Source organism: Zea mays, chromosome 9, assembly GCF_902167145.1.
Source record: "Zea mays cultivar B73 chromosome 9, Zm-B73-REFERENCE-NAM-5.0, whole genome shotgun sequence".
Classification (NCBI taxonomy): domain Eukaryota; kingdom Viridiplantae; phylum Streptophyta; class Magnoliopsida; order Poales; family Poaceae; genus Zea; species Zea mays.
The window spans coordinates 109,300,674-109,328,164 of NC_050104.1; the positions used below are offsets into that span (position 1 = coordinate 109,300,674).

The 27,491-nt window shown below is 46.1% G+C and overlaps 1 protein-coding gene across 1 annotated transcript; it reads right to left on the bottom strand.

Moving 5' to 3' along the window:
• Positions 1-4,864: 4,864 nt before the first annotated feature.
• On the bottom strand, positions 4,865-7,465 carry LOC100272432 (uncharacterized). Its single transcript, NM_001146907.1, has 3 exons — positions 7,396-7,465; positions 6,874-7,325; positions 4,865-6,190 (listed from the first exon to the last, which is right to left on the bottom strand). Exons 2-3 carry the CDS (start codon positions 7,078-7,080, stop codon positions 5,225-5,227), a joined length of 1,173 nt encoding a protein of 390 aa, NP_001140379.1. The 5' UTR covers positions 7,081-7,325; positions 7,396-7,465; the 3' UTR covers positions 4,865-5,224.
• Positions 7,466-27,491: the final 20,026 nt, after the last annotated feature.

Sequence of the window (27,491 nt, forward strand, 5' to 3'; positions counted from 1 at the left end):
GATCCCCATTGAAAAACTTCGGCTGACTTCAGCACTTCAAAGAATGGTAAATTTCTCTCTGCTGATCTGGATATAAATCGATTCAAAGATGCCAATCTTCCTGTTAGCCGTTGAGCCCCTTTCTTTGTGCTTGGCGGCTCCATTCGAAGAATAGCTTCGATTTTATTTGGATTAGCTTCAATACCTTTCGTTGAAACTAGACAACCAAGAAATTTCCCTTTCTTCACTCCGAAGACACACTTCTCTGGATTCAGCTTCAGACCAGCTTGCCTAAAATTAGCGAATGTCTCCTGCAGATCAGCAATGTGATTTTCTTGCTTCGTGCTTTTTACTATGATATCATCAACATATGTTAGCACTTTTCTACCTATCTGAGAATGAAGAACCTTCACTGTCATTCTGCTGAAGCTTCTTCCAGCGTTCTTGAGCCCCTCAGGCATCCGAAGATAACAATATGTACCAGTGGGGGTTATGAAGCTCATTTTTGGCTCATCTTATTTCTTCATCCAGATTTGATGGTAGCCTGAATAACAATCTAGTAGACTCATGAGCTCTGACGAAGCTGCTGCGTCTACTAGAGAATCTATTCTTGGTAATGGAAATTCATCCTTCGGACAAGCCTTATTAAGATTAGTAAAGTCAATGCACATTCTCCATTTACCATTGGCCTTCTTCACCATAACAGTGTTGGCTAACCATTTTGGGTACTTTACTTCTCTAATGACGCCAGCACTAAGAAGTCTTTTCACTTCGTTCCGAGCACCTTTGACTTTGTCATCAGACATCTTCTGAAGTCTCTGCTTCCTGGGTCTGAAGGATGGATCAACATTGAGCGAGTGCTCAATGACATCCCTGTTCACACCACAGAGATCATTGGCCGACCATGCGAAGACATGTTTATTGTTGAACAGAAACCTTGTCAAGGTTTTCTCCTGCTCCTCAGACAATTGAGACCCCAGCAACACCTTCTGCTCTGCTATATCTTCACATAAAAGCATGGGCTTCGGTTGATCAGCCGAAGCAGCCTTCTCCCTTCTGTACTTGTATTGCTCACAAGCTTCAGCTCCATCTATATTATGGATTGCTTTTGAATCTGTCCAGTTTCCTTCGGCCTTTCTGGCAGCTTCTTGACTTCCATGAATAGCAATAGGCCCTTGATCCAAAGGTATCTTCATGCAAAGATATGCTGGGTGAAGAATTGCTTCAAAAGCATTGAGTGTCCCACGACCAATGATTGTGTTGTAAAGGTATTCCATGTCAACAATATCAAACACAACTTGTTCAGTCCTTGTATTGTTGACAAATCCGAAGGTCACTGGCATCGTGATCTTGCCGAGCGCTACAATCTGCCTTCCTCCGAAACCACAAAGGGGATGTGTAGCATCAAGGATCTTATCTTCGGGCTCTTGCATTTGTCTGAAGGTCTTAGCAAATATAATATCCGCTGCACTGCCTATATCAACCAGAACATTGTGGACCAGAAATCCTTTGATAACACAAGAAATAACCATAGCATCATTGTGAGGGTAATCCTTGAGCTGAAGGTCCTCTTGAGAGAAGGTAATTGGGATGTGGGACCATCTTGACTTGATGAAGGGTCCTTGCACCCCGACATGTTGTACCCTTCTCTGTGCCTCCTTCTTCTGCTTCTTGTTAGCTGGCTCTAAGCATGAACCGCCTGTTATCGGGAGTACCAGCTTCGGAGCCGAAGCAGCTCCAGCTTGGTTGTTGAACGAAGCCATCATCTCAAAAAAGTGGAAGTGAGTTCAACGGAGGTGGGCGCCAATGTTGGGGACTTGTTCTCAAATGCTATGAATTAAGAACAAGGCAACATAAAATGTTAAATAATAATGCCCTTCGTCCGCTGAAGCATTATTTCCCCAAGGATTTAATGAACTTCGGACGAAGGCCACGGACAGAATACCACGAAGGTCATACCTTCGTGATCAGACATACAACAATGCGAAATAAAATATAAAATATTAAACATTAGATAAAGATCTATTAAAAACAAATTACATTCTTCATATATTTCATAATATGAACTTAAATATTAAAACATGATATTTCGGTACAGTTATACCTTCGTCTTGACGAAAAATAATTCCAGCGTAATGCGTCAGCAATTACAGGATTGCGTGAACAGTGCAGGGGTACTGTTCACCTATTTATAGGCACAAGACGCATCCTATGTAAAATTACATTTATGTCCATTACAATCGATTACAATAATGACACAAAACATCATGGGTTTTTAAGTCAATTCATCTTTAAGTCGGTTCGTCCCTTCGTCTTGAGATCTGTCACTATGCCGAAGCTCTATAAGTAATAGCTTCGGCACTGTTCCTGAGAGGATCTACCGAAGGTGTTCTCTTTCTTTAGGATCTTCGGCTACGAAGCATACCCCCAACAAGTTCTTTCATGAGATTGGTGAAGTCCACTTGCTTATTAAGTCTTGGATGAGTAGTCAAGACAATCTACAAGTATCAATGGGCATGAGAATGAAGGAAAAATTTGGCAAGTATTGGGGGGTTTGGCACACAAACAATAAGGAGAATGAGTATGTGCAAGAGATGGAGTTGGAGAAGGAGAGGGGAAAGGCGAGGGGAAAGGGAAAGGAGAAGGATAAAGAGAACATTAATCTACTCATTTTTGTTGCAGCTTTTCTTGATCCAAGATACAAATTATCTATGTATACAAAGATTATTGTTGAGGAGATATTTGGTGAGGACAGGGGCCAGTTAGTTTGGGCAACTATTAACTCTTGTGTCTGTGAGCTGTTTGAACAATACAAAAATATTTATGCTCCAACTGAAGTAACTGATCCTAGTGAAGCAAAGGGTGGTAGAGGAGGCAAACTTAGAGAAGTAATTGCCAAGAGGATGAAGATGACCAACTATTCTAGTAGCACAACGAAGTTAGAACTTGAAAAGTATCTAACTGAAGACACTCATACAAAGATTGACATACTTTTTTGGTGGAAGGTAAATGCACATAGGTTTCCTATTTTAGCTCACATGTCCCGTGATGTGCTTGCTATTCCTATCTCAACAGTGGCTGCAGAGTCTGCTTTTAGCACGAGTGGACGTATCTTAGATGACATTCGTACATCGCTAACTCCTTTCATGTTGGAGGCACTTGTATGTACCCAAGACTGGTTGAGAAGGACTACTCCAATCAACATCCAAGAGAATATGGAGGAATTAGCCATGATTGAAGCGGGTATAGTCAATATTCACCATTGTAGTGTAATCCATGTAATTGTTATATTAAGTTATTAACTACATCTTTGACTAGTTGAATTCATTTTATAATAGATTTAATTGAAGAATTTGGTGGGAAAGGAAAAGGGAAAGAAAATCCTACCACTTCCAAGTCTCAATCAACCCCAAGCAGCAGTAGATGTCCTCCCTCTAAATCTGATGAAAGACCTGCTACTTAAGGTTTGAAAGCACTTATGTTTTACTTTATCCTTAATTTCTTTGTGTGCTACTGCTTACTTCTATGAGCAAAATGGTTGACCTATAGCCTTTCATACATTGGTCATGCAATGGAGGATTGGAGTCTGGAGGTTGCAGCTTACAAGTTACAAGATCACAAAAAGCCTGGAGGTTGCAGCTTACCAGTCCACGGTCAGCAAAGAGTTGTGTGAGCTCTGAGCTGTGTGTGAGCTTACCAGCCTGGAGGTTGCAGCTTACCTGTAGTTGTGGTGTTTTATTGCTGCTGTTGTGTTGTCTGTCGCTGTGTTAAATGGATTTATTGTATGGATTTATTGTATGGATTTATTGCCTGGAAAGACATGTTATTGCTGTCGTTTCTTTCCTGTGTAGGCGTGTAGCATGCCTGCATTTTATTGTTGTCTATAGCTGTCCAGATTTATTGCCTCAAAATACATTTTATTGTTGTCTACATTTTAATTGGGTAACTATAAATTACCCGAACCCGAACCCGAATTTTTGAGTACCCGAATTTTCGGGCACCCGAAAAAATCGGGTCGAGTTCGGGTTCGACTGTTGAATACCCGAATTTTTTTAAAACGCGAAAAACCCGATCCGAATTTTCGGGTATACCCGAATGCCCAGTCCTAGCGCCGATGGCTGATGTCGCCCACCGGCCACCGCACAGGCGCACAGACACACTCGCCTCCTCCTCTTGCTACCACAGTAGCCCGCAGTCGTGGGCTCGTGGCCCTCCGCTCGATCGCTCCTCTTGTCGTGCCACAGTATCCACGTCGGTCCTCTGCGGTGGCTCTGCTCCTTCGCTAGCTGCCCCAAGCGGCCAAGCCCACAGGCCGCAGTGCTGCCGCCACCGCCGGGTTGAGGGCCTTGAGGCGTTGCCGCGTTGAGCATTGGTTGGCCGCGTGGGGACTGGGGAGCACTGGAGCAGGGAACTGGGGAGTGTGGAGCGCCGCCGCCGTCAGTCTGTCGAAGTCGAACAGATTAGGGTTGGTCCGGTATTCCGGTTGGAACTTGGCGTCTGGTCTTGCCGACTGCCGAGTTGGGCGCAGCGCACAGAGAGAGAAGTGGGCTATGGCTTATGGGCCGGTCACAGTAGAATGGTGGGAGTCGAACGCTCCACGCTTGGTCTGGACGGTGTTTCGGTTCGATGTAAGCCTAAAACCGAGGACACCGAGCATCGAAGTTCTCAGGTATTAAAACCGAAATCGACACCGAACCCCAAAAAACCAAAACTTCGGGTCAGTTTTCGAAATTTCGGTTCGATAGTTGGCTTAAAATTATGCAGGCCTACCTAGAGCTATGCCCGCCTGTAGCACGTCTTCGTGTGTAGTGGCGACAGATTCTGGACTTGCTGTGACTATCGATCGCTATGATTGTAACAGAAGACATGTTATTCAGCACCTACTGAACAGAACAGCAGCATCTAATATAGGAGTAAAGCTATGTATCCACGAGCCCGCAGCCTGCAATCAGATCTGGAATTCTAACGTAACCACAAGCTACCATCCAAGACATCAGCTGCAGGGGATCCGAGACCATGCAAGCATCAGACCTGAAAACTACATAGAGACAAAGAATACTACAGAAGGCCCATAATACGGATAGATTCTACTAGAGTTCATCGCACGATACTAAAAGCTTACTGCTAACCAAATTACAACACTGGTGCGGCGTGTTATTCCTCCTCCCGCACAGGTTCTGCCTAAAATCAGTGGATGCGTCTATGTGTCTTCCCCCAGCTGGAATCTCAATAGAGCTACTTCCATTTACTTCCCGAATCCTTCGGTCTTGGATTCTGATGCACATTGCGGCAGCAAATTCTCGTTTGCCTTCTGATGCACTTTCGACAGAAATTTCTTATTTTGCCTCCTTTTTCTTGATTCCTGATGGACTTTCAACGGAAATTCCTTCCTTGATTTCTGATGAACTTTCGGCGGAGAATTCTTGTTTACATCCATGACCACGCCAGTGTCTTCCTGCTTGGTTCCCGCGGGGTAATTTCTGGTTGCTTTGCTCGCAGTGTCGGTGTCTTCCTTGTTGATTCCCACAGGAGTTACGCTGTGACTATCTGCATCTGCTTCTTCGGCCATGTCAGTGGTTTCCTTCGTTTCCATAGGAATTTCGGAAGAAGCATCTCCGCTGAATTCGCTAGCCATGTATGTGTCTCCCTCCTCCTCATGTTCCTCTTCCTCTGGAATTCCAGCAGGGCCGCTTTCATTTACCTTTCTCTCACATGTAGCAGTAGCTGAATCTTCCTTAATTCCATTGTTCCTTCTCACGGCTTTTATTGACGCCCAGACTTTATTCAATAAACTGTGCTTCTTGCCCCGCAGATGGTCAGCCATGGCACCGGCATTGGTACAGCTGACCCTGCAACGCTCACACCATACACGCTTGCTTTTTTGGACGACCTGGTGCATTTCTCCATCGACCAGGATGTGGATTTTCTTAGGCGCGTCACTTGGGCCTGCGCCATTGTTATTTCCAGTAGTTACATGTAAACCACTTTTATTAGTATCCATCACCTTGATCGCTCCACATTGAACCAGCTTCGCCTTATGCTTTTTCCCTTGAAGATGCTGATTCAGACCAGACTCACTGGTTGCGCTCACTTGACAGAGTGCACAGCTCCAGTCCCTTGCAGCATTTTGTATTTTTGTTGATTCAGTAGTTGCAGAAATCGCATGTGCCTTCCTTTTCACACCAGAATCCTTTGTTTCTGATGAAAAAACCTAAAATAGAAATTTAGGAAGGATTAGTGAAATCGAGGCGCATATGTAGCAAACTAAACGTAGAACTCGTTGACGCTCTCGAACAGGAGTCTGGTTCAATTATCTGACACCAACTAATGAATGCATGGGCACAAAACAATCAACAAAAGGATGCATCAGAAACCGATGAAGAGGCAGAAAGAAAAAAAAGATTAAGGCGACAAGGAAAATATTTTGCATAATTAAAAAACTGAAATCCACGGGGAATAATTGCTGTGCAATCTTAATCTGACCCTTCCTGATATGATGCTAGTAACAACTTTACAGTTCTCAACTTAAAACAAACGGCGGTAACATGAATCGAGCTTGTTCACTTCTGACACCACCATTTTTTTTTCTCTAAAGGGAATGAATACTGGATCTTCTCCATACAAGTTCACCTGATCTGTCCAAATGGTATATTTGACTTCAGTGTTCAAGTACTCTTGTGATCTAAGTGCAGTGTTCTTTCTAGATTGTAGATTTTACTTCAGCCTCACTTATAGAAAATGGCTCCCATTTTGGTCTTTAAATGACGAGAAAAACGAGTGCGCGTGAATAACACCGGGCAATAAGAAATGAGAATGAAGAATTTGAGAAGTAGTAATCCAGTAGCGCCTTTAATGCCAAAAGCGGAAAAGAATATGAACAAGCATCATGTATACCTCGGAGCTCTCGCTGGGCGTGACCATGCGCAGCTGGAGCTGATGCATCGGCTTTGGCGGCGGCAGGGACCTCGTTCTCGTCTCGTTGAGGAGCATCGGCTGCCCAAATCCCGCGAGCCGCCGAGAACCAAACCCCTCCCACGACCCGAACGAAGGCAGCGGTGGCCAGTTCGGATGCATGCCGACCGGCATCGGGGTCAGCGGCATTGGCGACGTGAATGGGCCGTCCGGCCTGAAGAACGTGCCTTGGCGTGGTGACCGCACGATGTGGCCATTGGGTCCGACGAACGGGACGGGGCCGAAACCGCCGCGGGCGCGCGCAAGGGAGAGATCGCGGCGGACCTCCTTCTCGATGAGCCGCCGCTCCACCTCCTCGCGGATGATCCTCTCGCGCCACGCCGCGGCCTCACACTCGAACAGCGAGGGCGGCGGACCGCCATGGAAAAGCTCGGCTGCGCGGGAGCAGGGACTTTCAGAAGCTGCAAGTCTGGGATCTCGATCTCTGGATGGAAGGGCGCTTACCTCGCGGTGGTGCGAAGTGTCGGTCCGGGGAAGAGCAGAGCGGCCTCCGGTCGCCGGCGCCGAAGCCGAAATCCATGGCAGCCGAGGTTTGGGGATGGAAAAGGACCACTTTAAACCCTCAAGGCCTCAACGGTGGTTGTCTAATTTACCGGCGGCTGCGTGTTTGGAAACATAGTATACCAAGTATTTTAGACTATCCATTTCAAAAAAAAAAGTATTTTAGACTAAAAGATGTTTGGAAGTCTTAGGGGGCTTTCTCTCCCCAAGGAACCCAAAAGCCTGACTAAATATATGTTTCCACATATGGATTATTACAGGGGATTTCAGTTTCGGAATGAAGGTTTTCTCTTGTGACAGGGTGAAAATATAACCCGTAGGTAATGAGAATAGACAACGAAGCTATAGTCGAAGAGCTTCGGCTTAACATGATGACGAAGACCAAGTATGATGAAGACCGAAAAGGGACAAATACTATCCAATCCTTAATGATTCGCATTATGTTTGTAGATGAATGTCAAGGGCATAAATGTACTTTTACAGGGACTACGTCCCGTGTATATAAATAGTTGAACAGTATCACCATACTATTCACACTAGATTGTAATCACTCTCTCACATCCTCACCTTTGAGCAAGTTGAATGTACCAATGTAATATTAATCCTGTTAATATTCATATGAGTTTTATGCAATACAAATATGAATGAATTAATAAGATGCAGTTACTGTCTTCATCCTTTGCATTCTTATTCACATATTAAATGATGAAGATATGTCATTCTTAACCTTCGTCTGATGAGCATTATGCTCATGTGGAGATAATGCTTCGGAAGATGAAGGTCTGTTATAATTAACAATTGTATTGCCTTGCTCTTAATATACAACATTTGAGAACAAGTAACCAACATTGGCGCCCACCTCCGGTGAACTCAAACGACCACCTTCGGCAAGCATTCAGCTTCACCATGCCGCCGAAGAAGACAACAGTGCCAGGGGCTGCTCTGCAGCCACTAGACACAAACCAGGAGACACTCTCCCTGCAAGAAGCTAAGAGCCAGAAGAGAAAGGCTACCAGCTCAACACCTCAGGAGGAGGAGTTGGATCAGGAGATCAGGGATTTAGAAGCCATTCATCAGCAAGTACAAAGTAAGAAGGAAAAGATGCTTCGGCTAGCCGGCCATCAGAGGAAGATCGACGAAGCAACCGAAGAAATGCGTCATCTCACTCATGATGACCAAGACCGAAGGCCCCAACACAGGGAGCTTCATCAAGAGAGCCCAATCAATGATGATGAATGGTGTAACACCCTGAATTTGGGGGTATAAAATTTCTTTCTTATGATCATCCAAAATTCAAGTGTTACTCTTCTCTATCTTACTCTAGTTCACTCTCTCTCTAGTTTTCTCCCTCTCTTCTTCTTTTAATTAGGGTTAGTTGAATTAGTGAAGGATTATTTATTTTATTTTGCCCAAAACATATGAGTCATGGAATGTTGCATCATATTGAGCCTAAATATTCTTTGAATTGTTGCACATATTTAATTTGGTTTAAATTTGAAACTTGATTTGAATTTTAATTGAAAACCCTAGAGAAAATAAATAGAAAAGAGCAATAGAAATTCTAGGAAAAAGGAAAAGGCCAATTCGGCCCAAACCAGCCCACTAAGCCCAGCCCGCGCTCGCGCGCCCTCGGTGCCTGACAGGCGTGCCCCGCCTGTCGGCGCCAACCCGAGCGCGCTCACTCCCTCTCTCTCGCTGCTCTGGGGCCGAGTTGTCGGCGCCGTTCTCCCCCCCCCCGCCCACTCTCTCTCTGTCTCGCCGTTCCCACCTGTCAGCCGTCCCTAACCTCTCGCCCACAATCTCCCCGTCGTCGACGCGCCCACGACCGGACGTTCTCCGGCCATGTCCCCGTGCCCGTGCCCTTTTTGAGCCCCGCGCCCTGCTCGCCCACCTCCTCTCACTCATTTGCGCCCTCAGCCAACCCCCCTCGCCCCCTCTCTCGCTCTACCCACGCAAGCAGAGAGCTCCGCCACCGCCCGCCGTCGACTTTTGTCGTTCTGCTATCACCGTCGCGTCCACGCCCCGTCCCGTGTCACGGTGAGTTCCGCTTCGCCGTCAGCTGCTCGGGACACCCTTCGGTGTGCCCTTCCCCTCTCTGGTTCGTCCGGTCCGCGCTCACCAGAGCGATTCTTGTGCAGCCGGAGCCCTGCCGCCGTCGCCCTGTCGTGTCCTTGCGCCTCCGTCGTTGCCCCGTGACTCCAACACTTCCCCTCAAGGTCAGCAACCCGCTCGCGCCCTTAATTTGGTCATTATTGCTCTGTTGCTCACGCGATTGCTCGCCGGAGCTATCCCGCACCGCCGTTAGCCCGCCTCGCCGTGTGCAGCGCCTTCTGGTGCCCCCGTGCCGGCGTGATGTCCATGGCCGAGTCCGCCAGACCGCCCTGATCGCACCTGAGCTAAATCCCAAGCCTCTGGAACCCCGCCGTGACCAGCCTCCCCGTCTTCGGCGAGCCCTCGCCGCGGGACCTAGCGGCGCCACCGTGCCTTTGTCCGCCCCTGACCGTTAGATCTTGGGCGTCCGTCCGAGATCGGGCGGTTTAGACTTAACCCGAGCGGATCTGATCTCAGCCTTCCGATCTAGAGTGAGATAGAGCGGATCTGATCTTAACCCGCAGGCCCCTGGTTTATTTTGAATAGCCCCTGTACTTTTAGTTAACCACAGATTTAGCCCTAATTTCATATTTCAAACTTCAAAACTTGTTTATTTCATATCTTTTTCATATGAACTCCAAATTTAGTGGTTCAAATTGCAAAATGTTCATAAAATTATTCTCTGTTGAAATAAAATATGACCAGCTATAGTCTGTATACCTTAATTTTACACTTAGAATATAGGATTAAAGTATATGTTGATTTATTCATTTAATGAAATAAATAAAAGGAGAATCCTAGGAGTTAAAATATATTTAATCTTGTGAGATTAATAATATGTACTACATGAATTCACCTCTTGTTTAACTTTTCAGTCTCAATGAAATAAATAGAATTAGGTACGTAATTATGGATAACACTTAAAGGATAATCAAATTCCTAAATGAGAGTAGTTCATCTTATAATTTAAGCTTTTCTTTGTTTAATTACTACTTTACTTTTTGAGCTATGTTCCAACACTTAGAGAGTAATCAATCCCCAATTAAGATTAGTCCATTTTATAAGTGGATCTCATTCTATTTTATTTAATACTATACCTTTTGAGATGTTTTCCAATGTTGGTATATGCTTGATGTGATGTTCATTTGTACTTTCCAAATGTATTGAATGTATGATCGCTTTATTTAGACAACGAGCAGCTCGTGGTTCCTGAGTGTGTTGCCGAAGATCCCTCTGAGCAACAACCTGGTGAAGGCAAGTGTCCTCAGACCTATCATGTCCTGCTTTACTTTATAATTCACTGTCCCGCATTACATTATTGAAACTTAAGGATTGACTAGTCTGTATTTACCTTACCCTTGTTTACCTTTTTGGGTTAATTATGGTTAGCTTATGCTATTGCTTTAACTTAATCAATGAACATGATGTGATTATTTATGATACGATGATGTTATTCCGATGAGGTTCTTGTGATTACTTTAGGGGGCTCAGGTTGTTTCCTGAGTACCTCTTCGTAAGGGCCTGTTTGGGGAGTGACAACCCGGGATAACAGTGCACCATGAAGGTGGAATGGGACGCCCTTAGCTGATTAATTAGAGGAACCAAAGGAGTAGTTGGCTTCGTCGTAGGGCCGTCAATGGGGTCAGGGCATAGTACTTGCTCTGCCGAGGCTGGTTGCAGAGGTTCTTTGATTTGGTTTTGTTAGTCACCCTTCCTTTGGGGAGATGTACTGTGTTTATCAAACTAGAGAAACCTAACGGGCGGCTATGACCTCTAGGAAATCTTTGTAAAGGCTACGTAGTGAGACCCTACTAGGTCACCTTGGTAGTGATCAATGGGGAGGCTAGAACCCCAGGCAGAATGGGAATCACGGCTTGTGGGTAAAGTGTGTAACCTCTGCAGAGTGTTAGAAACTGGTATATCAGTCGTGCTCACAGTTATGAGCAGCCTTGGGATCCTCTTCGATTACAAGAACTTTGGTTACTTTTATGATGATGGTTAATAATGTTGTTTATAATTCTGATCTCTGGTATTTCCTCTTGGAGGGAGTACTTCTGGGTAATAACTGGGTTTATTACTAAACTTTGGCTCTACTTATAGTAATAAAACTTGATCAATTAAAAGCAATTGCTTAACCTTAACTCCACATACAGTTAGTCCACTTTAGCCAAACGGGACATTTGCTGAGTACGTTGATGTGTACTCACCCTTGCTTTACAAACCACCCCACCCCAGGTTGTCCCCACTGTACTCAGTGCTGCAGGAGGAGATGTTGGCAACATGGAGGACTTTGAGGAGTTCTAGGACTACGACAAGTTCTAGTTTACTTTAGTGGCAAACCCCCAGTCAGCTGCCTGTGTAGGCTTATCTTCTATGTTTCGTTTCTTTGCACTTTGATATTATTGTTGAACACTATGGATATGTATTAGACTCTGTGGATGTCTCAGACATCTTGATGTAATTAAGTACCTTTTTGTTATTTAATTCGAGCATTGTGTGATGATGTCCAATTATGTAATCGTTGTGTACATGAGTTCTGATCCTGGCACGTACATGGTTTGCATTCGGTTTACCTTCCAAAACCGGATGTGACATAAGTGGTATCAAAGCCTTGCTGACTGTAGGACCACTAACCTAGACTAGAATGGTCGCCCTAAGGACTATAGACCCCTACTCTTACCTTGACCTTAGTGTCTTTTCAAAAGTTGGTTATCTTGACCAACTCTATGTTATTTACTTATCTCAAAAAGTTTTGTCTCACTTTTCTTTCTGTTTACTTTCTGGTCTCATAGTTCTACTCTTACTCTTGTGCTTACGATGTCTTTTGTAGATGGCCCGTATCAGGTGCACTGCACGTAAGTCTGTGATCCCCTTTTTGCCTTCTCGTTTGGCGGAGCGTCCCCTATGTTGCACGGTAGTCAGGTCAGTCCGGTCACCTGGAGAGACTGCATTGTCGCCTACACGAGGAGCAGGAGCGCCGACGCCAGGAGCAGGAGCAGGAGTAGGAGCAGCAGGACTCTTCCCCCTCGCCTCAGTGGGAGGTGGAGTCTGAGAGACCGCCTTCCCCTGCACCCCAGCCAGAGATGCCCCCTGCACCACCACAGGGCATCCCGGCTGCTGGAGGAGACCCTGACAGGGACGGAGATGACGACGATGCCGGTGACAGTTTGAGCCACGCCACGTAGCGCTCAGAGGAGCCGGAGCCAGAGGGGTGGATCGCTAGACCCATCACTCGTGACGCCGCTCGCAGGTGTCACTTCCACGACGCTCTCGATACCCTATTGCGTCGGGCCTTTGACCGACACACTTGGTCCATCAAGTACTGTTGTGTAGTCTACCAGCATCGTCGCGGGTTATACCCGGACCAGTGGGAGGCTACTTGTTTGGTGCGCCGTCCGGACGATGATCTCCGGGGTGCAGAGGCCTTCTCAGAGCACTATTCTATCACTAAGAGGGACATTGTCGAGGCAGCAATGCAGGATGCAGCACGATGGGCACTTTCTCAGTATTGCTCGTTGTTCAGCGGGGTAGCTGACGGCCTTGACCTGAAGTACTACCCTCGCTGTTCTACCGGCAGTGCTGGAGGTGTGATTGTCTCACCCGTCGGTGAGGGCAATCCCAGTCTGAACAACATGGTCAACCTGGCCGCTGTGCTTAACACAGAGTTGGACCACACCCTTGACGAGTTGGGCAAGGTTTGAGCGGAGGTTGTGGAATTGCGTGCTGAGTGCGCGACATGCCACTATCTGGATGGTGGTTCTCCCGCCCCTGTTGGGATTTAGCACCCTTACCATTCACCGCCCCATGGTCGCTTCGACTATGGTACCCCAGACTCCAGGACCCGGATAGATTTAGATCCATAGATCGATGGAGTCGGAGTCTGTAATAATGCTTAATTCAGTGTCTTAGTCTAGTCAGTCTTAGTTAGAGTTAGTTTGTTTATCTTATGTTGGATGCTTGTCATGATGAACATGTAATGAAGTTGGATCTTTGTAATGATTGTCACCAAGGTGTGGGTATCCCCTGCAACTTGGTGTAGTTATTAATAAAGTTAGTTATTTAGTTGGGTAATCCATTTGTTTCCACTTTCCTCTTTATCTGAGAAGTTGTCAGTGAAGATGATCAATTGTTCAATGCTATGAAGATTTCTGTAAATCTTTTCTTACGCTGAAAGACTGCAGAGTCAGATCTAACATGTGTGTGGTTTCTACAGATGTCTGAGAACAGGCGCAGAGGTGCGAGGCGTGCTCAGCCAGAACAGCAGACACCCCAGGAGGATGCAGCCCAACAGCAGCAGTTGCCACCGCCACCCCAATGACAGTTGAGCAGATGTTCATGATGCAAACTCAGGCAGTTCAGGCAATTGGTCAGACCTTAGCAGCGATGCAGCAGGTGCAGCAGCAGCCACCCCCACCATAGCCTCCAGTGCAAGTCCAGATGCCACAAGTGCCAAGAGACAAGCGGGCAGAGTTCATGAGGGGCCATCCCCCTATTTTTGCCCACTCTGCTGATCCCACTGACGCGGAAGATTGGCTACATACCGTGGAGCGTGAGTTGCACACTACTCAGTGCAACGATCGTGAGAAGGTGTTGTATGGTCCCCCACAGCTGAGGGGAGCAGCACAGTCTTGGTGGGAGTCTTACCTCGCCACCCATGCCAACCTTGAAGCCATCACCTAGGAGAAATTCAGGGACAACTTCCGTCGCTACCATGTGCCCGAGGGACTGATGATAGTGAGGAAGGAGGAGTTTCTCGCCCTGAAGCAAGGTCCCCTGTTCGTCAATGAGTACATGGATAAGTTTTTGCAGCTGTCATGTTATGCCCCAGAGGACTTTAACACGGATGCTAAGAGGCAATATCGCTTTCTGAGAGGATTGGTTGATCCCCTCCATTATCAGCTGATGAACCACACTTTTTCCACCTTCCAGCATTTGATAGACAGAGCAATCATGACTGAAAGGAAGCGTCGGGAGATGGAGGATAGGAAGTGCAAGTTCGGAGGATCTCAGGCCAAGAGTAGCAGTCGACCCCACTACTCAGGCAACTCACCACAGCAATTCAAGCAAGGTCACTAGCACCAGCATCAGCTTCAGCACCAGCACCAATACTAGAGGCAGTTTCCTCAGCAGCAGTAGCAGTACCGTCAGAACACCCAGCCGGGAGGAAATCAGTACCAGCGTCAGAACAACCAGGCAGCTCGCCTTTCTGCCCCAGTAACCAACCAGAATGGCCAAGCAGCCCCAGCGCAAGTAGGAGGTCGTGCATGCTTCTACTGTGGAGAACAAAACCACTGGGCGAAGAACTGTCCCAAGAAAGCAGCTCAGCAGTCGCCAGCAGTCAATGTCCCAGTAAGACAAGGAGCACCACAGCAAGCACCAGGAGGCCGTGGTCAGGCCTACAACCGTGGAAAGGTGAATCACCTAGAGGCCGAAGCAATCCAGGATGCTCAGGACGTGGCAGTAGGTATGTTTCCAGTCGAATCCTACCCAGCAAAAGTACTATTTGATACTGGTGACACGCATTCTTTTGTTTCTACATCTTGGATAGAATCACATAACATCCCCATAGAACCAATGATCCCACCTTTAAGAGTTAATTCAGTTGGGGGAAAAGTTCAGTCCGATAGGATTCGTTCGAATCTAAGGATTGAAATAAGGGGGATAGACTTCCCCGCTAGCCTAGTAGTAATGGGAACTCTATGGTTAGATGTCATCCTAGGGATGAATTGGCTACATAGAAATCAAGCCACTATCAGTTGTGACAAGAGAACAGTTAAGTTGGTGTCCCCATCCGAAAAGGAAGTAGTAACTAAACTGTACTTACCTGAACTAGAAGAAGGAGCCTGTCACCATTTATTAGTAGATGACAAGGAGTCCAATCCGATTGAGGCAATTAGGATTGTGTCAGAATTCCCCAGTGTATTCCCTGAGGAGTTACTAGGCATGCCACCTGAAAGGAAAGTTGAATTTTCCATAGAGCTTATCCCAGGCACCGCCCCTATTTCCAAGAGAGCTTATCGAGTGTCCGGACCAGAGTTGGTGGAACTGAAGAAGCAAATTGATGAGTTGTTAGAGAAAGGTTATATCAGACCAAGTACTTCACCTTGGGCAGCCCCAGTACTATTTGTGGAGAAGAAGGATGGTATGAAGAGGATGTGCATTGATTACAGAGCTTTGAATAAAGTCATTGTCAAGAACAAGTACCCCTGCCTCGAATTGAAGACCTATTTGATCAGTTGAGAGGATCCAGTGTGTTCTCAAAGATAGATCTGAGGTCAGGTTACCATTAGCTCAGGATCCGACCTTCAGATATACCGAAGACAGCATTCATCACCAAGTATGGATTATATGAGTTCATGGTTATGTCATTCGGATTAACGAACGTGCCAACTTATTTCATGTATCTGATGAACAGTGTGTTCATGGACTAGCTCGACAAGTTCGTAGTGGTGTTCATTGATGATATTCTCGTATATTCCTAGAATGAGCAAGAGCATGAGGAACATTTGAGTAAGGTACTTCAGAGGCTACGAGATTGCCAGTTGTATGCCAAGATTAGCAAGTGTGAGTTCTAGATCAGCGAAGTTCTATTCTTGGGTCATACTATAAACCGAGATGGACTAGCTGTAGATCCAAAGAAGGTAGCAGCGATTCTGGACTGGAAAACACCAAAAGATGTCCGAGGAATCAAGAGTTTCATTGGAATGGCCGGTTATTATCGGCGTTTCATTGAAGGTTTCTCCAAGATTGCCAGACCAATGACAGCCTTGCTAGCAAAGAAGGTTGATTTCAAGTGGACCCCAGCGTGCCACTAATCATTTGAGATGTTGAAGCAAAAGTTGACAACAACACCGGTGTTGGTTCTACCAGATGTTCACAAGCCATTCTCGGTATATTGTGATGCTTCGTACACTGGACTGGGATGTGTGTTAATGCAGGAAGGGAAAGTAGTGGCATACTTGTCCCGACAATTGAAAGTTCATGAAAAGAATTACCCCACTCATGATTTGGAGCTAGCAGCAGTGGCTCATGCACTAAAGACCTGGAAACATTATCTTTATGGGCAGAAGTGTGATATCTACATGGACCACAAGAGCCTTAAGTACATATTCACTCAGTCAGAGTTAAACATGAGGCAGCGAAGATGGCTAGAATTGATCAAAGACTATGAGCTGGAGATCCATTATCACCCAGGCAAAGCAAATGTGGTTGCAGATGCTCTTAGCAGGAAGAGTCAAGTCAATATGTTGGCCGCTCACCCGATGCCGTTTGAGCTAGCAAAAGAATTCAATAGGTTGAGTCTCGGATTTCTGAACAACACTCAAGGAGTGGCAATTGAGCTAGAGCCCACTCTAGAGCAAGACATCAGGAAAGGTCAGAAGGATGATGAGAAGATCAACGAAATTCGGCAGCTAATCATCGATGGAAAAGGTCCAGATTTTCGTGAAGATGCAGAAGGAGTGGTATGGTTCAAGGATAGGTTGTGCGTTCCTGACATCAAATCGATCCGGGAACTGATTCTCAAGAAAGCTCATGAGACAACATATTCTATACACCCTGGTAGCGAGAAAATGTATCAAGACTTGAAGAAGAGATTCTGGTGGTATGGTATGAAAAGAGAGATAGCAGAGTATGTGGCCAGATGCGACAGTTGTCAGAGGATCAAGGCCGAACATCAGAGACCCGCAAGTTTGTTGCAGCCGTTGCAGATTCCGCAGTGGAAATGGGATGAGATTGGGATGGACTTTATAGTCGGTCTGCCCCGCACTCGAGCCGGTTACGACTCCATCTGGGTAGTAGTGGACCGTTTAACAAAGGTGGCCCATTTCATACCAGTAAATACCACCTATAACAGTGCAGTGTTGGCAGAATTATACATGTCTCGAATTGTGTGCTTGCATGGTATTCCAAAGAAGATAATATCAGATAGAGGCACCCAGTTTACCTCTCATTTTTTGCAGCAACTACATGAAGCTTTGGGTACTCACTTGAAATTCAGTTTAGCTTATCACCCACAGACAGATAGTTAGACTGAGAGAACCAACCAGATTCTTGAGGATATGTTGAGAGCTTGTGCTTTTCAAGACAAGTTAGGCTGGGACAAGAGGCTACCGTATGCAGAATTCTCCTACAACAACAGTTATCAGGCCAATTTGAAGATGTCACCATTCGATGCACTTTATGGGAGGAATTGCAGAACTCCATTGCATTGGGACCAACCCGGTGAAAGACAGGTATTCGGTCCGAAGATTTTGCTTGAAGCTGAAGAGAATATCAGGATGGTCCGGGAAAATCTGAAGGCAGCGCAGTCCAGACAGCGAAGCTATGCTGACACCAGGAGAAGGGAACTTAGTTTTGAAGTGGGAGACTATGTTTACTTGAAAGTGTCACCCATCAGAGGAACCAAAAGGTTTGGAGTCAAAGGCAAGCTAGCACCTCGCTATATGAGAGCACCTAGAGGGGGGGGTGAATAGGTGATCCTGTAATACTTCAAAATCTTAAGCCACAAAACTTGATTAATTGTTAGCACAGTAATTTGCCAAGTGGCTAGAGAAGGATCTCAACACAACACAATAACCAAGAAATATCAATCACAGAGATGGCACGGTGGTTATCCCGTGGTTCGGCCAAGACCAACGCTTGCCTACTCCACGTTGTGGCGTCCCAATGGACGAGGGTTGCAATCAACCCCTCTCAAGCGGTCCAAAGACCAACTTGAATACCACGGTGTTGCTTTGCTTTTCTTAATCCCACTTGCGAGGAATCTCCACAGCTTGGAGCCTCTCGCCCTTTCAAAAGATGTTCACAAAGAATCACGGAGCAAGGGAGGGATCAGCAACTCACACACGACACAAAGATCACAGCGAATACGCACAAACAAAACCAAGACTTGAGCTCAAGTGACTAGCACACTAGAACGGAGCTCAAATCACTAGAATGTCGAACAAGTGCGCAAGAATGTAGTGTGAGTGATCAACAATGCTCAAGGGATGCTTGGTGTTCTCCTCCATGCGCCTAGGGGTCCCTTTTATAGCCCCAAGGTAGCTAGGAGCCGTTGAGCACAAATCTGGAAAGCCATTCTTGCCTTCTGTCATCGGGTGCACCGGACAGTCCGGTGCACACCGGACACTGTTCGGTGCCCGATTTCCTTCCTAAAATGGCGCGGCCGACCGTTGCAAATCTGGGAGCCGTTGGCGCACCGGACATGTCCGGTGCACACCGGACAGTCCGGTGCCCCCTCCCGACCATTGGCCCGGCCACGTGTCGCGCGCAGATTCCGCGGCCGACCGTTGGCCCGGCTGACCGTTGGCTCACCGGACAGTCCGGTGCACACCGGACAGTCCGGTGAATTTTAGCCGTACGCCGTCGACGAATTCCCGAGAGCGGCCACTTCACGCCGAGTCAGCCTGGCGCACCGGACACTGTCCGGTGCACCACCGGACAGTCCGGTGTGCCATACTGAGCTGAGTCTTGGCTGTACACAGCCAAGCCTTTTTCACCTGTTTTCTTTTCTTCTTCTTTCTGTTTCTAACACTTAGACAAGTATATTAGTACACAAAACCAATGTACTAAGGCTTAGAAACATACCTTTACTCTTGATTTGCACTTTGTCCATCCATGAGCATAAATTCACATTTAAGCACTTGTGTTGGCACTCAATCACCAAAATACTTAGAAATGGCCCAAGGGCACATTTCCCTTTCAATCTCCCCCTTTTTGGTGATTTATGCCAACACAACATAAAGCAACTAGAACAAGTGCAATATCACTTCAAATAAAACTCAAATTTATTTTGATTCAATTTTGGCATATATGGATCATCCTTTGCCACCACTTGGTTTGTTTTTGCAAATCAAACTCAAATCTCTATCTCTAAGTCAAACACACATGTTGAAGCATAAATAGAGTCATTTCAAAAGAGATTGATCAAAGATTTCAAAAACTCCCCCTATTTCCCATAATCAACACTTCTCCCCACAAGAGGCCAACTTTTGACAAAAGAGACAATGCAAGAGTTTTGACAAAACAAAAAGCTCTATTTTACTATTTTCAAAATTTCTCAAGTGGTAGCTGATCCATTTATTGCTTTGGCCTTTATTTTCTCCCCCTTTGGCATCAAGCACCAAAACGGGATCAATCTTGGCCCGATAACCCCATTGCCTCACCAAAATCTTCAATTAAGAGCAAATGGCAATAAGAGTTCATGAGATGAACTTGGAATAAGTTACCCTCTCATCGGAGTGCAGTGGAAGTCTTTCATGGTCCAAGTCCACCTTTTCCCTTTCAATCCTCCTTCGAGACTAAATCATCAAACTCAAGCACATGGTTAGTCTCAAAGGGTCGAGTTGTAACACATCTCCCCCTAAACATGTGCATCACTTTGCAACGGACTTGTGAGGTCCAGGGAGTGTTTGTACAACTTGAGCACCACAATAAGCAACAAAATGCAGAAGGAACATGATCACAGGCATAAACACAAGTATGTTATAAATCAATCCAAGTTCCGCGAATCTAAGACATTTAGCTCACTACGCAACCTGCAAAAGGTCTTCTCATCTAGAGGCTTGGTAAAGATATTGGCTAGCTGGTTCTCGGTGCTAACATGAAACACTTCGATATCTCCCTTTTGCTGGTGGTCTCTCAAAAAGTGATGCCGGATGTCTATGTGCTTTGTGCGGCTGTGCTCAACAGGATTTTCCGCCATGCGGATAGCACTCTCATTATCACATAGGAGTGGGACTTTGCTCAGATTGTAGCCAAAGTCCCGGAGGGTTTGCCTCATCCAAAGCAGTTGCGCGCAACACTATCCTGCGGCAACGTACTCGGCCTCAGCGGTGGATAGGGCAACGGAGGTTTGTTTCTTAGAGTTCCATGACACCAGGGACCTTCCTAAGAATTGGCACGTCCCTGATGTACTCTTCCTATCGACCTTACATCCAGCATAGTCGGAGTCTGAGTATCCAACCAAGTCAAAGGTAGACCCCTTTGGATACCAGAGCCCGAAGCAAGGCGTAGCAACCAAATATCTAAGAATTCGCTTCACCGCCACTAAGTGACACTCCTTAGGATCGGATTGAAATCTAGCACACATGCATACGCTAAGCATGATATCCGGTCTACTAGCACATAAATAAAGTAAAGACCCTATCATTGACCGGTATGCTTTTTGATCAACGGACTTACCTCCTTTGTTGAGATCGGTGTGTCCATCGGTTCCCATCGGAGTCTTTGCGGGCTTGGCGTCCTTCATCCCAAACCGCTTTAGCAGATCTTGCGTGTACTTCGTTTGGGAGATGAAGGTGCCGTCCTTGAGTTGCTTCACTTGGAACCCAAGGAAGTAGTTCAACTCGCCCATCATCGACATCTCGAATTTCTGCGTCATTACCCTGCTAAACTCTTCACAAGACTTTTGGTTAGTAGAACCAAATATTATGTCATCGACATAAATTTGGCACACAAAAAGATCACCGTCACAAGTCTTAGTGAAAAGAGTTGGATCGGCTTTCCCAACCTTGAAAGCATTAGCAATTAAAAAGTCTCTAAGGCATTCATACCATGCTCTTGGGGCTTGCTTAAGTCCATAGAGCGCCTTAGAGAGCTTACACACGTGGTCGGGGTACCGTTCATCCTCAAAGCCAGGGGGTTGCTCCACGTACACCTCCTCCTTGATTGGCCCGTTGAGGAAAGCGCTCTTCACATCCATTTGGAACAACCTGAAAGAATGGTGAGCGGCATATGCTAGCAAGATACGAATTGATTCTAGCCTAGCCACAGGAGCAAACGTCTCCTCAAAGTCCAAACCTGCGACTTGGGCATAACCTTTTGCCACAAGTCGAGCCTTGTTCCTCGTCACCACCCTGTGCTCGTCCTGTTTGTTGCGGAACACCCACTTGGTTCCCACAACATTTTGCTTGGGACGAGGCACCAGTGTCCAAACTTCATTGCGCTTGAAGTTGTTGAGTTCCTCCTGCATGGCCAATACCCAATCCGGATCTAGCAAGGCATCCTCTACCCTGAAAGGCTCAATAGAAGAGACAAAGGAGTAATGCTCACAAAAATTAACTAATCGAGATCGAGTAGTTACTCCCTTGCTAATGTCACCCAAAATTTGGTCGACGGGATGATCCCTTTGAATCACCGCTCGAACTTGGGTTGGAGGTGCCGGTTGCGCTTCTTCCTCCATCACGTGATCATCTTGTGCTCCCCCTTGATCACACGCCTCCTTTTGATGAACCTGTTCATCGTCTTGAGGTGGGGGATGCACCGTTGTTGAGGAAGAAGGTTGATCTCGTTCATCTTGTTCCTGTGGCCGCACTTCTCCAATCGCCATGGTTCGTATAGCTGCCGTAGGAACATCTTCTTCATCTACATCATCACAATCAACAACTTGCTCTCTTGGAGAGCCATTAGTCTCATCAAATACAACGTCGCTAGAGACTTCAACCAAACCTGATGATTTGTTGAAGACTCTATACGCCTTTGTATTTGAGTCATAACCTAACAAAAACCCTTCTACAGCTTTGGGAGCAAATTTAGAATTTCTACCCTTCTTCACTAGAATGTAGCACCTGCTCCCAAATACACGAAAGTAAGATACATTGGGTTTGTTACTGGTTAGTAGCTCATACGAAGTCTTCTTGAGGAGACGATGAAGGTAGACCCGGTTGATGGCGTGGCAAGCCGTGTTCACGGCTTCTGACCAAAAACGCTCGGGGGTCTTGAATTCTCCAAGCATCGTCCTCGCCATATCGATTAACGTCCTGTTCTTCCTCTCTACCACACCATTTTGCTGTGGTGTGTAGGGAGCGGAGAACTCGTGCTTGATCCCTTCCTCCTCAAGGAACTCCTCCACTTGAAGGTTCTTGAACTCGGACCCGTTGTCGCTCCTTATCTTCTTCACCTTGAGCTCAAACTCATTTTGAGCTCTCCTTAGGAAGCGCTTGAGGGTCCCTTGGGTTTCAGACTTATCCTGCAAAAAGAACACCCAAGTGAAGCGGGAAAAGTCATCAACAATAACTAGACCATACTTACTTCCTCCTATGCTCAGATAGGCGACGGGTCCGAAGAGGTCCAAATGTAGCAGCTCCAGGGGTCTTGATGTTGTCATCACGTTTTTGGTGTGATGAGAGCCTCCCACTTGTTTCCCTGCTTGACAAGCTGCACAAGGTCTATCTTTTTCGAAATGAACATTGGTTAGACCTATCACATGTTCTCCCTTTAGAAGCTTGTGGAGGTTCTTCATCCCCACATGTGCTAAGCGGCGATGCCACAGCCAGCCCATGCAAGTCTTAGCCATTAAGCATGCATCTAGACTGGCCTCTTCTTTTGCAAAATCAACTAGGTAAAGCTTGTCGTCTAGTACACCCTTAAAAGCTAGTGAACCATCACATCTTCTAAAGACAGACACATCTATATTTGTAAACAAACAGTTATATCCCATATTGCATAATTGAGTAACAGATAGCAAATTATATCCAAGAGACTCTACTAAAAACACATTAGAGATAGAGTGCTCATTTGAGATTGCAATTTTACCTAACCCTTTTACCTTGCCTTGATTCCCATCACCGAATATTATTGAATCTTGGGAATATTTGTTTTTGACGTAGGAGGTGAACATCTTCTTCTCCCCCGTCATATGGTTTGTGCATCCGCTGTCAATAGTCCAGCTTGAACCCCCGGATGCATAAACCTGCAAGGCAAATTTAGGCTTGGGTCTTAGGTACCCAACTCATGTTGGGTCCTGCAAGGTTAGCACAAATATCCTTAGGGACCCAAATGCAAGTTTTGTCTCCCTTGCATCTTGCCCCTAATTTTCTAGCAACTATCTTCCTATCTATTCTACAAATAGCAAAAGAAGCATTTAAAGCATGATATATTGTAGAGGGTTCATTTACTTTCCTAGGAACATTAACAACATTTCTCCTAGGCAAATTATGAACAGCATTTCTCCTACCAACATTTCTATCATGCACATAAGAAGAACTAGAAGCAAACATGGCATGAGAATCAAAGGCATTATATGCATTACAACTTCTATAAGCATTTCTAGATTGTCTCCTATCATGGTACATAAAAGCATGGTTCTTTTGCACACTACTAGCCATAGGGGCCTTTCCTTTCTCCTTGGCGGAGATGGGGGCCTTATGGCTTGTCAAGTTCTTGGCTTCCCTCTTGTAGCCAAGTCCATCCTTAATTGAGGGGTGTCTACCGATCGTGTAGGCATCCCTTGCAAATTTTAGCTTGTCAAATTCATTCTTGCTAGTCTTAAGTTGGGCATTAAGACTAGCTAATTCCTCATTTAATTTAGAAATTGAAACTAAATGATCACTACAAGCATCAATGTCAAAATCTTTACACCTATTACAAGTTTCAACAATTTCTACACAAGAATTAGATTTACTAGCTACTTCTAGTTTAGCATTTAAATCATCATTAAAACTTTTTACCTTAGCAATAGTTTCATGACAAGAAGATAATTCACTAGAGAGCATTTCATTCCTCTTAATTTCTAGAGCAAGAGATTTCTGAGCTTCTACAAATTTATCATGTTCTTCATACAACAAATCCTCTTGCTTTTCTAACAGTATATTCCTATCATTCAAGGCATCAATCAATTCATTAATTTTGTCTACCTTAGTTCTATCTAATCCCTTGAATAAGCATGAGTAATCTATATCATCATCATCACTAGACTCATCCTCACTTGAAGAAGCATAAGTACTAGTATTAGGAGTGCTTACTTTCTTCTCCCTTGCCATGAGGCAAGTGTGACGCTCGTTGGGGAAGAGGGATGACTTGTTGAAGGCAGTGGCGGTGAGTCCCTCATTATCAGAGTCGGACGAGGAGCAGTCCGAATCCCACTCCTTGCCAAGATGAGCCTCGCCCTTTGCCTTCTTATAGTTCTTCTTTTTCTCCCTCTTGTTCCCTTGATCCTGATCACTATCATTGTCGGGACAGTTAGCAATAAAATGACCAAGCTTACCGCATTTGAAGCATGAGCGCTTCCCCTTGGCTTTGGTCTTGCTTGGCTATCACTTGCGACCTTTAAGCACCGTCTTGAATCTTTTGATGATGAGAGCCATCTCTTCATCATTAAGTCCGGCCGCCTCAATCTGTGCCACCTTGCTTGGTAGCGCCTCCTTGCTTTGTGTTGCCTTGAGAGCAAGGGGTTGCGGCTCGTTGACCGGACCATTCAAGGCGTCGTCCACGTACCTCGCCTCCTTGATCATCATTCGCCCGCTAACAAATTTCCCAAGAACTTCTTCGGGCGACATCTTGGTGTACCTGGGATTTTCACGAATATTGTTCACCAAATGAGGATCAAGAACGGTAAATGACCTTAGCATTAGGCGGACGACGTCGTGGTCCGTCCATCGCGTGCTCCCGTAGCTCCTTATTTTGTTGATAAGGGTCTTGAGCCGGTTGTATGTTTGTGTCGGCTCCTCGCCCCTTATCATCGCGAACCGTCCAAGCTCGCCTTCCACCAACTCCATTTTGGTGAGCAAGGTGACGTCGTTTCCCTCATGAGAGATCTTGAGGGTGTCCCAGATCTGCTTGGCATTGTCCAAGCCGCTCACCTTGTGATACTCATCCCTGCATAAAGAGGCTAGCAACACAGTAGTAGCTTGTGCATTTTTATGAATCTGTTCATTAATAAACACAGGGCTATCCGAGCTATCAAATTTCATTCCACTTTCCACAATCTCCCAAATGCTTGGATGGAGAGAAAACAGGTGAGTACGCATTTTGTGGCTCCAAAATCCGTAGTCCTCTCCATCAAAGTGAGGGGGCTTGCCAAGTGGAATGGGGAGCAATTGAGCATTTGAACTATGCGGGATGCGTGAATAATCGAAAGAAAAGTTTGAGTTAACCGTCTTTCGTCTATCGTGGTCGTCGTCGTCCTTTTGGGAGGAGGAAGATTCGTCGCTATCGTAGTAGACAATTTCCTTGATGCGCCTTGTCTTCTTCTTCCTCCCGTCTTTTCTTTTGTGGCCCGAGCCTGAGTCGGTGAGCTTGTCATCATTGGGCTCGTTGACGAAGGTCTCCTTCTCCTTGTCGTTGATCACCATCCCCTTGCCCTTAGGATCCATCTCTTCGGGCGGTTAGTCCCTTTCTTGAAGAGAATGGCTCTGATACCAATTGAGAGCACCTAGAGGGGGGGGTGAATAGGTGATCCTGTAATACTTCAAAATCTTAAGCCACAAAACTTGATTAATTGTTAGCACAGTAATTTGCCAAGTGGCTAGAGAAGGATCTCAACACAACACAATAACCAAGAAATATCAATCACAGAGATGGCACGGTGGTTATCCCGTGGTTTGGCCAAGACCAACGCTTGCCTACTCCACGTTGTGGCGTCCCAATGGACGAGGGTTGCAATCAACCCCTCTCAAGCGGTCCAAAGACCAACTTGAATACCACGGTGTTGCTTTGCTTTTCTTAATCCCACTTGCGAGGAATCTCCACAGCTTGGAGCCTCTCGCCCTTTCAAAAGATGTTCACAAAGAATCACGGAGCAAGGGAGGGATCAGCAACTCACACACGACACAAAGATCACAGCGAATACGCACACACAAAACCAAGACTTGAGCTCAAGTGACTAGCACACTAGAACAGAGCTCAAATCACTAGAATGTCGAACAAGTGCGCAAGAATGTAGTGTGAGTGATCAACAATGCTCAAGGGATGCTTGGTGTTCTCCTCCATGCGCCTAGGGGTCCCTTTTATAGCCCCAAGGTAGCTAGGAGCCGTTGAGCACAAATCTGGAAAGCCATTCTTGCCTTCTGTCATCGGGTGCACCGGACATTCCGGTGCACACCGGACACTGTCCGGTGCCCGATTTCCTTCCTAAAATGGCGCGGCCGACCGTTGCAGATCTGGGAGCCGTTGGCGCACCGGACATGTCCGGTGCACACCGGACAGTCCGGTGCCCCCTCCCGACCGTTGGCCCGGCCACGTGTCGCGCGCAGATTCTGCGGCCGACCGTTGGCTCACCGGACAGTCCGGTGCACACCGGACAGTCCGGTGAATTTTAGCCGTACGCCGTCGGCGAATTCCCGAGAGCGGCCACTTCACGCCGAGTCAGTCTGGCGCACCGGACACTGTCCGGTGCACCACCGGACAGTCCGGTGCCAGACTGAGCTGAGTCTTGGCTGTACACAGCCAAGCCTTTTTCACCTGTTTTCTTTTCTTCTTCTTTCTGTTTCTAACACTTAGACAAGTATATTAGTACACAAAACCAATGTACTAAGGCTTATAAACATACCTTTACTCTTGATTTGCACTTTGTCCATCCATGAGCATAAATTCACATTTAAGCACTTGTGTTGGCACTCAATCACCAAAATACTTAGAAATGGCCCAAGGGCACATTTCCCTTTCACTATATCAGACCGTATCAGATTCAAGCAAGACGTGGAGAAGTGGCTTATCAACTCAGCTTACCAGAGAATCTATCTGCAGTGCATGATGTGTTTCATGTGTCTCAATTGAAAAATGCTTGCGAATACCAGAAGAGCAGTTGCCAATGGAAGACCTTGAAGTTCAAGAGGATCTGACATACATTGAGAAGCCATCGCAAATTCTGGAGACAGCAGAATGGGTCACTCGGAGGAACACCATCAGAATGTGCAAAGTCAAATGGGGCCATCACTCAGAAGAATAAGCAACCTGGGAAAGAGAAGATGATATGAGAGCCAAGTACCCTGAACTATTTGCTAGCCAGCCCTGAATCTCGAGGGTGAGATTCTTTTAAGGGGGACAGGTCAGTAACACCCTGAATTTGGGGGTATAAAATTTCTTTCTTATGATCATCCAAATTCAGGTGTTACTCTTCTCTATCTCACTCTAGTTTCACTCTCTCTAGTTTTATTCCTCTCTTCTTCTTTTAATTAGGGTTAGTTGAATTAGTGAAGGATTATTTATTTTATTTTGCCCAAAACATA